General features: G+C 37.5%; 1 protein-coding gene across 12 annotated transcripts in view; it reads left to right on the forward strand.

Moving 5' to 3' along the window:
• Positions 1-13,592, forward strand: part of TRIP12 (thyroid hormone receptor interactor 12) — a gene marked incomplete at its 3' end in the record, with an annotated part of 120,519 nt that overhangs the window by 32,675 nt on the left and 74,252 nt on the right. For 11 of the 12 annotated variants that reach the window (XM_080689593.1, XM_080689598.1, XM_080689600.1 and 8 more), the window contains 2 exons: positions 6,053-6,158; positions 9,308-9,444. In XM_080689593.1, coding sequence (XP_080545719.1) covers positions 6,053-6,158; positions 9,308-9,444 — 243 coding nt within the window. The remainder of the gene's footprint in view (positions 1-6,052; positions 6,159-9,307; positions 9,445-13,592) is intronic. The other variant, XM_080689596.1, reaches the window with a different exon arrangement.

Genomic DNA, 13,592 nt, shown 5'->3' on the forward strand with positions numbered 1-13,592 from the left:
ATCAGCCTTTCTATTGATTTCTCTTGTCCCCACCCCATGTTGCTCTGTTTTCTTTATTGTGGTACTGGGGATGAACCCAGAGGCATTCTACCTTCAAGCTACACCAGCCCTATTTTTGCTCTTTATTTTGAAACTGGGTCTCACTGAGTAAATGAGGCAGCCTCCCAGGTACGGGTCACAAGCGCACACTGCCGTGCCTGTCTGCTTTATTTTCAAGAGATTATTTTGTTCTCTGCCCTTTCCTTTCCTTCCCTTCTCTTCGCCCCTCCCTACCTCCTGTCCGTCCATCAGTGCTTGAGATTGAATCCAGGGGTATACTACCTCTAAACTCCACCCACAACCCTGTTTTATTTATTCATTTGAAACAGGGTCTCAGTTGCTGAGACTTTTTTGTTGTTATTTATTTAGTTATTTATTTGTTTATTTTTGTGGTGCTGGGGATTGAATCCAGGTACTTTTTACAATTCTGAGCTATACTCCAGGCCCTATTTTTTTTACTCATTTTTTTGGAAATAGGGTCTTAGTTGAGGTGTTGAGACCCTTGTGAAGCTGCCAAGGCAGGGCTTAAACGTACTATTGTCCTGTCTCTGCATCCCAAGTACTAGAATTATAGGTGTGCATCACCATGCCCAGCTTTATTTCCTCTGTTGTGTATAGAACACTGTGTTTGGTTTATGGATATTTTTCTTTTTGGAGGAAATTAATTTGCTCACATGGTATTTTGAGGGAAAGTTGGTTTCATGTTTTGGACTAGGCCTTCCTTAGATTCTGTTTATTCCCGATTGTCTCCTTACACTCAAGGGTAGAGTAAGACCAAAACTCTAGTTTGTAAACCCTTAGTACAGGAGGTTTATCTGACTGTTTCCTCATCTGGTTGGCATTTTTTTTGTGTGTATGGGAAACTTCCTCTCAGTGTCATTATTTTTGTGGTACTACATACTGAACCCAAAGGCACTCTACCTCCCTCCCCCTTTAAATTTATTTTGAGACAGGGCTCAATAAATTGTTCTGCCAGGCCTTTAACTTGTGATCCTCATGTCTCAGCCTACCAAGTACTGGGATTATAGGTGTAAGCCACTGTCCTAGCTCTTTTATTATTTTTTTAAACTTGTTTTTTCAGTCGATAAAATCCCACAGTCGGTCCCCCCCCCCCCCCATACTAGGGGTTGAACCCAGGGGCAGCTGAAGTTGTTTTCCACCCTGGGATTCTTCTGTCTTAGTCTCCCAGGTCCTGGGATTATATGTATGTGCTTCCACTTAGGGCTCTTTACATACCTCTGATTTTTAATCCATATTGCTGAGTTCATGCATAAAATGGTTCTGCATTGACTAGGAAATGAGAATTTGGTTTAGTGATAATACTTTTTAGAGTAGCATCATAAAAATAAATGATAAATGTGCCAAGCATGGTGGCACAAATATGCTTATAATCCTAGCACTTAGGAGACTCTACAGGAGGATTATAAATTCAAGACCAGCGCCAGCAATTTAGCAAGACCTTGTTTGAAAAGGAAAAAAAATGTGACTAGGATGTAGCTTGGAGGTAGAATGCCCCTAAGGTTCAATCTGTAGTACCAATAGATAAATAAATACCAATAAGTAAGTAATAAATATAATTTTGCTGCATTACAGAGCCTGGAAAGGTGTGTGTGTGTGTGTGTGTGTGTGTGTGTGTGTGTGACTTTTTAATTGGTTTTCAGTAGGCTATAGATTTACATTTACCCTATGCTTCTGTTGAAATACTCATTTGACCAGAAAGTGCAAGAAATGCATTTCTATAAAATAACTGTATTTGTGTATGAGAAATTCTGAAGTTTTCTTTTGAACCATATGGCAAAATTTTAGCACTTTGCCAGACTTGGGTGTGCTGAATATGTAACTATCTCTTTTAGGCTTCAAACAAGCTCAGGGATCATATAGTTTTCCTGTGTTATACAGTTAACACTTTTGTGTCTGAGTGGTAGGAATACTAATTTTATATCTGAAAGTGCTTTTGGAAAACTCAAATAGTCCAAAATTGTGACGATAATGTATCATCAGATGCTGAATGGGCAAAGGAAGATTAAGCTGTCTTCATTTTCTAGAAAGTGAACTACCAGACTTCGTCAGCTTGGACTTTCCGTTTCAAAGAATGTAAACCACCATGCCTGGAGTTTGGGAGGTTGAGCTAGGAGGGTCACAGGTTGCAGCCAGCCTCAGCTACTTAGTGATGTGAAACCCTGTTTCAAAATAAAGAAGAAATTGGATTGGGGATGTAGCTCTTAGGTAGAAGTTTTGGGGAGAATTATTTATTAAATCATTTTGACTCAGTTTGTTTTAAAATGCTAAAAAACTACCAATTATACAAGGTGTTCCCCTGTTCCAGTTACTGGGAGCAGAGATAATATATAAAGCCTAGTTTTGTGTCTCATCTTGGGTTGAGACTGGGTGGTAAATAGTGCTATCCCTTTTCCACTACAGAGCATTATACATAGCTACTCTTTTACCAGGAAACAGAATTCCAGAAAACAGAATTTGGGGTTGTCTTTCTTGGTTTAATAAGATGGAGTTATGGATATTAGCATAACAGTCATTTTACATTATGGTATGATTATGACAGCAGTTATAAATATTTGATTGTCCAATCAAATTGTCTAATTTCCAAGTCTTTGATCCATCTTGAATTGATTCTTGTGCAGGGTGAGAAAGTAGGACTAATTTCCTGTTTTCTGCATATGGCTAACCAGTTTTGCCAACACCATTTGTTGAACAGGCTATCTTTTTTCCAGTGTATGTTTTTGGCCCCTTTGTCAAATATCAATTGGCTGTAAGTGTGTGGATTTGTTTCTGGGTCTTCTATTCTGCTCCATTGGTCTATGTATCTGTTCTTGTACCAGTACCAAGCTGTGCTTTATTACAGTGGCTTTGTAGTATAAAGTCAGGTGTTGTGATTCCTCCTGCATGGTTTCTGTTGCTGAGAAATACTTTGGCTATTCTTGTTTTTTTGTTGTTCCAAATGAATTTAAGGACTGATTTTTCTATGTCTATGAAGAATACTCTTAGTAATTTAATGGGCATTGCATTAAATCTGTAGATCACTTTTGGAAGTATGGCCATTTTAATGATATTTATTCTGCGTATCCATGAACATGGAAGATTTTTTCATCTTTTAAGATTTTCTTTGATTTCTTTTTTCAATGTTTTATAATTTTCTTTGTAGAGGTCTTTTACCTCCTTAGTTAAGTTTATTCCTAAGTATTACACTTTTTTGTGGGAGATCCTGAGTGGAAGTGTTTTCTAAATTTCATTTTCAGTGGAAATATGGTTGGTGTACAGAAAAGCTTCTGATTTTTTTGAGATTGATTTTGTATCCAGACACTTTGCTGAATTTGTTGGTCAGTTCTATAAGCCTTTTGGTTGAGTTTTTTGGGTTTTCCTAATACAGTATCATGTCATCTGCAAATAGTGAAAGTTTGAATTCTTCTTTTCCTATTTGTACTCCTTTGATTTCCTTTTCTTGCCTTATTGCTGTGGCTAGAGTCTCTAATACTATATTGAAGAGAAGTAGTGATAATGGACATCGTTGTCTTGTTCCTATTTTTAGGGGGAATTCTTGAATTTTTCCCCCATTTAATGTTGGCTGTAGGCTTATTGTAGATTGCCTTTATGATGTTGAGATATGTTCCTTCTATTCCAATTCTCTGCAGTGCTTTTTATCATAAATGGATGTTGGATTATATCAAATGCTTTTTCAGCATCTATTGAAATGATCATGTGATTTTTGTCTTTAATTCTGTTTATATGATGAATTATATGGATCGATTTTTGTGTGTTGAACCAGCGTTGCATCCCTGGGATGAACCCTATCTGGTCATGGTGTATGATTTTCTTTATGTGGTTTTGAATGCATGTTGCTAGGTGTTTTTTGTTTTGTTTTTTTTTTTTTTTTTGGTGGTACTGGGGTTCCTGGAAGCCCTTCTACCTCCGGGCTACACTCCCAGACCTATTTTTATATTTTTTTATTTGGAAACAGGGTCTCTTAAGCCAGTGCTGCTGGCTTCGAACCTGCTTGATCCTCCTGTCTCTGCCTCCCAAGTGCAGGGATTACAAGTGTGTGCCACCACGCCCAGCCTTGTTTAATAGTTTTGTATCCAAGTTCATCAGAGATAGAGGGCTGTAGTTTTCCTTCCTTGAACTGTTTTTATTCAGTTTTGGTATTAGTATGATGTTGGCTTCATAGAATGTATTTGGGAGAATTCTTTTTTTTCTATTTCAAAAAATAGTTTGAGGAGTATTGGGGTTAGCTCTTCTATAAAGGTTTTATAGAATTCACTTGGAAAACCATCTGATCCTGGGCTTTTCTTTGATGGTAAGCTTTTTATTGCTGCTTCAATCTCTTTGATTGCTAATTGGTTGGTTTAAGTGTTTTATATCTTATTGACTCCATTTAGGAAGGTTGTATTTATCTAGAAAGTTGTCAGTTTCCTCCAGATTTTCCATTTTGTTGTAGCATAGTTTTTCAAAGTAGTTTCTGATAATCCTCTGGATTTCTACACTGTAAGTAGTAATGTCTCCTTTTTCATCTTATCTTCATAATTTGAATTGAAAATCTCTTTATTTTTTTAGTTAGGTTGGCTAGTGGTTTATCTTGTTAATTTTTTTTTTTTTTGAGAAACCAGCTTTTGGTTTTGTTGATTTTCTGTATTTTCTTTTTAATTCTCTGCTTCATTGATTTTAATAATTCCCTGTCTTCTACTGGCTTTGGGGTTAGATTGTTCATGCTTTTAAAATATCTAAAGTGTGTTTCCATTGACTTTTCTCCTAATAATGCAGTGTTCTTTAAATTGAATATTCTGTAACCTTCAGTTGAAGTATATGTTCCTTATTCATGGGATGGTATAAAGAAAACATTTAGCTGGGATGGTGTGGTGACATACCTATAATCCTAGTACTTGGAAGGTTGAGACTCAAGGATTATAGGTTGGAGGACAGCTTCAGCAAGTAGTAAGATTCATCAACCTAATAAGACCCTGTGTCAAAACAAAAATAAATTAGGGCTGGGGGCATAACTTAGAGATAGAATGCCTCTGAGTTTAATCCCAAGTATTCTTCCCAAAAAAGAAAGAAAACATTTTTTTTCTTTTTCAATAACATTATTAACAAAACAAGTAAACTAGCTTTAATGGGACAATGTAGGAACAGGAAATTTAATGAAATTTAGTAAACATTGAAATATATAGTATATTACCATATTGTATTAGTGGACAATACTAGTATTGAAGAGACAGGAACTTTGGGGAAAAGATGGTTTAGGAGAGGTGGACTGTCTTGCATTGTATGGGTTAGCTTGAGTCAGGTATGGGCCAAAGTGAGTGGACTAACACTAAACTGAAGTGCCAAGTCCCATCAGCTTTTGATGATGAGTAGGTTAGGAAAAGTGTAACTTAGTCTTTGTCAGAGAGGCCATAGAAAGATACTATGAATTCTGTTCTTTTTCTTTCTTTCTTTTTTTTTTTTTTGTAGTACTGGGGTTCCTGGAAGCCCTTCTACCTCCGGGCTACACTTCCAGACCTATTTTATACTTTTTAAATTTGGAAACAGGGTCTCTTAAGCCTGTCTCTGCCTCCCAAGCAGGGATTACAAGCGCACACCACCACGCATGGCTTTTTTTTTTTTTTTAAAGGAAGCACTACCACTCTCTTTATTGTATGGATGAGAAAAGGGAGGCAATTATGATTTTACAACCATTTTTTATAATGATTAAGTCTGACCATGTTGCCCAGGTTAGTCTCAAACTCTCAGGCTCAAGTGATCTTCCACCCTCAGTTACTTGAGTAGCTGGGACTACAGGGATGCTCCTGCACACTGAGCTCTGGCCCTGCAGTACGAAAGCACTTGCGCCATCAGGCTGCATCATTAGCTAACCTGACCTTCAAATCTGTAGTCTTTTAAATCATCCAAGGCGCTACTGTGAACTTTTAAAAATACAGCATGCTGACCTGTAGGATTTTGTAAATTTAATTTATGATAACTTCTTTTTATAAAATTTTAATTTGGTGTTTTCCATGTATAGGTTTAAGGAAATCTACTAAGAAGCGCAGTGAGTCCCCACCTGCTGAGCTCCCCAGTTTGAGGCGGAGCACACGCCAAAAGACCACGGGCTCCTGTGCTAGTACCAGGTAATTAATTTGTTATTGTTTTAAAATTTTAGTTTGTTTTTATTTACATTGCATTACTTAGATCTCTCAACTTTCATCAAAATCCTTAGTTCTGTCCTTGAAAAAATAGTAACATAAAATAATTTTTACTGAGATATTGAGCAAAGATTTTCTTCTTTTTTTGCTGTACTGGGGATGGAATCCAGGGGCATTCTACCTCTGAGCGACAACCACACCCCTTTTTCTCTCTCTCCCTTCCTTCTTTTTTCCCTCCTTTCCTCCCACTTTTCTTTTCTTTTCTTTCTTGTGGTACTGGGGGTGGGAAGCCAGGGGCTTTTCTACATCTGGGCTATACTCCCAGACCTATTTTATACTTTATTTGGAAACAGGGTCTCACTAATTGCTGAGAGCCTCACAAAGTAGCTGAGGCTGGCTTTGAACCTGTGTGATCCTCCTGGCTCAGCCTCCCAAGCCGGGATTACAAGTATCCGCCATCATACCCGGCTTTATTGGTTATTTTTAAATTTTTTATTTATTTTATTTTATTTTTTGGGTGGTACTGGGGATGGAGCCCTTTTCCGGGCTCCATTCCCAGGCCTATTTTATATTTATATTTGGAAACAGGGTTTCTTAAGCCAGTGAGGCTGGCTTTGAACCTGTGCGGTCCTCCTGTCTCCACCTCCCCAAGTGCGGGGATTACAAGGGTGTGCCACCACGCCTGGCTTTATTTGTTATTTTGAAATAGCGTCTCACTTAGTAGCAGCTGAGGCTGTTCGTGAACCATGATTTTCCGCTGGGATTACAAGCGTGTGCCACCACGCCTGGTTCATACATAGCAAAGACTTTTTTCTAGCATCACTAAGGATTACTATTTTTGTGAATTCTCTCCTCCCTCCCCAATGTTTTTTTCTTTTTGATACTGATGATTGATCCCAGAGGCATTGTACTTCTGAGCTATGCCTCTGTCCTTTTTGTTCTTTTTGAAACAGGGTCTCATTAAGTTGCTGAGGGACTTGCTTAGTTGTCAAGGCTGATCTTGAACCTCTGATCCTCCTGTTGTGTGCTACCACACCCAGTCCTCCTTCCTCATACTTACTTAAATCTGTTTACTGTCACAGTATTTTGAAAGGGGATACTAGGGATTGAACCTGGGGCATTCTACCTCCGGGCTATACCCCTGGCCTTTTTTTATTTTTTTATTTTTTGAAACAGGTTTCAGTTAACTTGCTGAGGCTGGTCTTGGACCTGTGATCCTCCTGTCTTAGTTTCCCAGGTAGTAGGATTACAAGTGTGTGCCACAGTACCTGGCTAATCACAGTATTTATTTATTTATTTATTGAATGATTGATTGGCAGTACTGGGGATGGAACCCAGGGGCATTCTACCTCTGAACTATACCCCCAGCCCTATCTTTTATTCTTTATTTTGAAACAGGGTCTCACTGAGTTATGAAGGGCCTCACTAAGTAGTTGAGAATGTTTGTGAACCACGATCCTCTGGTCTCTGCCTCCCAGATGCTGGGATTACAAGCTTGTGACAACTCACCCAGCTCAAGAGCCAGATTTAAGGCCACTTTTTATATGTAGTTTCTTTTCTTTACTAAATGTATCAAAGCCAGTGAGGAAGCAGTGATTTTAGCTTGGCTTGTCTTACTCTAACTCAGCGAAGCAGAAAGGTCTTAGCAGTGAGATAGAAACTGAATTTATTGTGGTTGAAGTGAATTTTAACTGTATGTGAAGTCAGGTAATCTAGTGTTAAAATTCTTGGCATTTTTCTTCACGCTTCTTCCATTCTACACATGATCATTTAATATATGCATGTGAAATTACTTCCAGTGTATGTACTATGCACAAGCCATCTAGCCCATCTCCCTGAAATACCTTTATTACAAACTTTCTCTGTGTGATTTGAGCTTCCAGTTAAATGTAGTGCCTTGCTTGCCTACTCACATTGTGTCTTTGTCTTTAGACTTCACAGTCTTTGAGGGCAGCATCCGTGTTCAGTCCAGGGCATTGGTGCAATCTGATGTTAAACAAATTAGAATGCTCCTAATTTAGCTTGGTGAGTTGGATTGCATTGACTGGTTCACCTGTGAGGGAAACATTAGTTAACCAACTCTTGTGTTAGGAAGGTTTTTCATTAATTCAGAAAATGAACTCTTACAGTAGGCACCAGTAATTCAGGGCTTTCATTTACACGACAATTATACCTTATGCCTGCTTTTTTTTTTTTTTTAATGAGATAGCATGTAATTTCACTAGATTTTTTTTTAAGTCCTAAAATGTTTTAGTACTCGGTTCTGTATTTTTTAAGGTAATTTGGGAAGCTACTGTATCTGGTTTTAATAATGGAGGGCATCTTTTGTTTCTGCCTGCTTTGCTCACTGATTATTAAAATAGAAAGGTCACGCCGGGCGTGGTGGCGCACGCTTGTAATCCCAGGGCTTGGGAGGTGGAGACAGAATAGCGCAGGTTCAAAGCCAGCCTCGCTGGTTTAAGAGACCCTGTTTCCAAGTAAAAATATAAAAATAGGTTTGGGAGTTCCATCCCCAGTACCACCAAAAAAAAAAAAAAAAAAAAGTCGACATTTAATAAAACAAGCTTCATGAAAAATCAGCATTCTATTTTCTATATCTTACACCGTGATCCTATCCTAAATATCTTCCATCTGTATTTATGTATAAATATTAAATCCTTGTTTCTCTATTTTATAGGATGAAGTTATTGTCCATTTTTAAGATAGGTTTATTTTTTTAAGATTTTGATAATCTGGAACACAGAATGGGAATGTTTTTCTGTCCTTCTCTTTCCCTCATTGTCAGTCTGCAAGCCTGTGTATATAGATCACTTTTCAGCCTGGAAGTGGGGCTTTATTTTAAGTGAATTGAATTTTTCTCTTCAGGAGTCACTTTTCCAAAGTGTTTAAAAATCATTTCTAACTGTAAGGATGACAACAGCTTCTAGTAACACAAAAGCATGTATTGTGAATACACTATATAACTTGGGAGAATTTTAAATATACAAAGTCTTAGTTGTTACGCATAGGATTTTCTACAACAATTTTTATTTAAGAAGAAGAAACTGGCTTTGTGCTCTGTGAATTTGAGCTTTGTGTTGTCTATACATTGCTCCCGCTTCAGTGCTGCCTATGATGACATTTTTCTGTTGCAGTCGGCGAGGCTCTGGCCTGGGCAAAAGAGGAGCAGCTGAGGCTCGTCGACAGGAGAAAATGGCAGACCCTGAAAGCAACCAGGAGACAGTAAATTCTTCAGCTGCCCGGACGGATGAAGCTCCCCAAGGAGCTGCAGGTAGATTGACACTTCTCAGCTTTACAGTGCATTTCTGTATCTTCTAGATACATTTAGACATAAATTCCTCCTTCTATATCCTGAATTATAGGAGGAGATAAGAAGGAGAGGACAGAAGTATGCTAGACGTTACCATCAAATGAATTTTTTGTTCTGTTTTGTTTTACCTTATAGATTTGGTATTTTGGTTAGCAGATATGTCATTTTTAAAATTCTCCAATTCAGATTTGTCTTAATTGCATTTGAGGGGCTTTTAGGAAGGTGTAAACTTTTTTCATATATACATTTATAATAAATGTAAAGATATGACATGAATTACTTCATAAATAAGCAAATTATAATTTAGAATTATATTGGACCTAAAAAAATAAAAACATTGCATTTGCACTTGGGTATGTTTTTGTGCACTTCTTTTTAACAATTTTCTTTATTTTAGAACAGCAAATAAGGTGATTTTTCTACCTCCCTTTAGCTTTAAATATGTATGTATTACTGTTATCAAAGCCAGGCTAATTCTTTAAGATATATTAATTGTGGCTAGTGTGTTTTAAAATGTAGTTTGTTGGCATTTCTTAACAGATACAAAAATATTAAAGTTCATTATTATGGGCGTGTGTATGAGCCCTTTATTTTTTTTGGTGGTACTGGGGTTCCTGGAAGCCCTTCTATCTCCGGGCTACGCTCCCAGACCTATTTTTACATTTTTTATTTGGAAACAGGGTCTCCTAAGCCAGCGCACGCGGCTAGCTTCGAACCTGCGCGACCCTCCTGTCTCTGCCTCCCAAGCGTGGGGATTACAAGCGTGCGCCACCACGCCCAGCTGTATGAGCCCTTTAAATCAGGCTGGTGTCCATAGGTTTAGATTTATGCTCACTTACTTTTGAACAAAGCTATTTCTTGTACTGTGCTTTAGTATTAGAGTATGTGCTGGTTTTCTTTAATCCTGTGGTTGATCACAGGGTGTTGGGAAGGTTCTGGTTAACTTACTACTGTTGTCCTTTCACCCTGTCTGGCTTAGCTCTCTTTAAACTACTCCTCTCCAGTTTTTGTGACAAATCAGCATACTTATAGAATCTCTTTTTTTAAAGGGAGGATGTTTTTCTCTCCATACCTTTATCCTAGAAGTATTTCTGAAGTTAATTGATGAATGTTTGGAAAAAATACAGGCCATTTCATGTGCACTTACTGAAGCTGTTCGTGTGTCATTCTCAGGGTTGTACACTTCCCAGTCTTCTAGTATTTATTCACATCTGAATGTGGAAGTAGGGGCAGCTCCCAAATGGATGACAGAAATGGAGCTGCTGAATGTGGTGCTAGACTCATTACCGTAATTAGAATAGGCGCTATTTATAGAGCATACATTCTATTGCAGAATCAGTACTGAACACCTTACATATATTTTCACCTAATATTCCCAATAACCTGCTGAGATGTAAGTGCTGTTGTTGCTGTTTTATAAAGAAAGAAAAACTGAGGCACATACTGGTTAAGCTTGCTCAGGGTTACAGCTAGGCTGTGTGATTTTGAAATCAAGGCCTTTGAAGTCAGTTGCATATTTATAGCAGTTGAGCTGTTGTTTCCCTGGAGTTATAAGAATTTAATTAATCTGGATGTAATTGAAGGCCAGAATGAGGGGGTAGTATGTAAACTTTTGTTGGAATTACCCAAAAGGTAATAGCTTCTAGGTAATCAGGACAATCCAACTGTCTTCCTAAATATGTTAGTGTGTTTGCTTGTCATTTTTATTTGAAATCACAGCATGGAAAAGGTATTGCTCAAGTTTATTGTCACTGATGATAAAGATTCATGTGATGTGCCCACTGATACTAGAAGAGAACTGGCTCATGACACTTTTTAGAATGGATCCTTTATGGGTTGTAGGTCTTGTATCAGCTTTACATTAAGTTCTTCAGTGTACTGTACTTTAGTTTCTCTGTGCATAAACCTCTAAATTAGTATAGAGTACAGGTCTGCGATGGTGACTTAGACTCCCTTTTGATGAGTATCTCATTGTCGGACGGGACTTCCATAGTTGGTATTGAGAATCTCGGGCAGCCGGGCGTGGTGGCACACGCTTGTAATCCCCACGCTTGGGAGGCAGAGATGGGAGGATCGCGTAGGCTCGAAGCCAGCCGCACTGGCTTAAGAGACCCTGTTTCCAAATAAAAATATTTAAAAAATAGGTCTGAGAGTATAGCCCGGAGGTAGAAGGGCTTCCAGGAACCCCAGTACCACAACAAAAAAAAAATCCCAGGCAAGGAAAATTAGGCATTTTTTTGTAGCTTACTTTTGCATTGAGAATCCTCATAATTTTTTAAGAAATGAGATCACAAAAAGGAAACTAATTTTATATACTTTTCTCTCTCTAATTACTTTTGGTTAGCACTACTACAAATTACCTGATGATTGAGTCTGTGGTAAAGAAAAAATTACATTCCTAATGGCCAATCTTCTGGCCTTAATCAAAAGATTTTGTGACATTCAAGTTTCTGTTGCCTCTTAATACTTATCCATCTGGTAAATTCTAATTTCTAATATTATATCTTTCTAATATTATATCTTTGTATCTTTCTAATATTATATCTTTCTAATATTATATCTAATATTATATCTTTCTAATATTATATCTTTCTAATTGTAGCTTTCTAATATTATATCTTTGCTTTCTAATATTATATCTTTCTAATATTATATCTAATATTATATCTTTCTAATACTATATCTTTGCTTTTTTATGTACGAGTTGTAGTGGTTAAAGTATAAAAATGTGAAAGATACGATGCTGCATAAAATAGAACATTTGTGTTCTGACAAACATTTTCTACATTGTTTTTGAGTGTTTGTTGTCAATTGTTTTATGTAGTGCTATGAAGAAATGCTAAGACTAGAAAGGAGAAATAACTGACTTAAGATAAAAAGAAAGATTGACACTGCCGAAAATCTGGTTTGGAGTGTCTCTGCTGATAGTAATATTTTTTATTTAACTCTAGGGATGAATTTGGTTCATGTGCTGTGCTCAAGGAGGTTTGAATCCTTGACTAAAAAAGTTTCTAGTTGATCCTTGTTGATTACATTTTCTTGTCTTTGGACTTTACGCAACAATTATCTCTTTACTCTTAATTAAATTAGTCAAGGATTAGGCTGGTTTGAGTCATCTGATTTTGTTAAGCATTCATAAAAGGAACAATAACGGACATATGTTTCCCACTTGATATCAAAAGACTGCCAAAAGGAATATTTTATTTGCCTTTAATTACTGATATCTGTCAAAATTGGCACTCCATCTCTTTTGAAAAGCAGGACAATTCTGGCGCCTTTTAGTAGTGATTTTACGTCTTCAAGGTTTGGACTCCACTACAATAGAACCCTAGCAGCTCTTTTTTGCATGTGTGGTATGGGGGAGTGAACCCAGAGACATTGTACCTCCGACCTACACCCCAGCTTTATTTGATCTTTATTTTGCCACGGAGTCTTGCTAGGTTTTTGAGAGTCTCACTACTTGCCAAGGCTGCTCAAACCTGCAGTCCTCCTGTCTCATCCTCCCAAGTACCAGGATTACAGGTCTGCACCACCACGCACAGCTTTAGCAGCTCTTTTAATTATGTGCTTTTAAAATTTTTACATCTTGGTTAATGTCTTTGTGTAATTTGAGACATGCATTATGAAAGTTATTAGAGTAGTATGCTTAAAAAGTAACATGTAGTAGATATGATGAAAGGTTATAGATGTATAGGACATTTAAAAGCCAGACCAAGTAAACATGCCAGTAAAAACAAAATAAAAATAGGTTAAACCTTAAAAAAACCCAGCATTGCCTGGCATGGTGGTTCAGGCCTATAATTTCAGTACTTGGGAGGCTGAGATAGGAGGATCATAGGTTTGAGGTCAGCCTTAGCAACTTGCTGAGACCCTGTTTCAAAACAAAAATAGGGGTGGGGGTATAGCTCAGAGGTAGTATCTTCTTGGGTTCAATTCCCAGTGCCACCAAATAATATCAATAATAATTATGAAACAAAAAAGTCATGAGTGTAGCTCAGAGGTAAAATGCACTTGCCTTCAGTCCCCATTAATTCTCTCCCCACACACAGACAACAAAAACAAGCACTACCTTAGTGAGGTTTTGGTGGCATTTTTGTCTTTTTTTTTTT

The sequence above is a fragment of the Muscardinus avellanarius genome (assembly GCF_963383645.1).
Source record: "Muscardinus avellanarius genome assembly, chromosome: 2".
NCBI lineage: Eukaryota > Metazoa > Chordata > Mammalia > Rodentia > Gliridae > Muscardinus > Muscardinus avellanarius.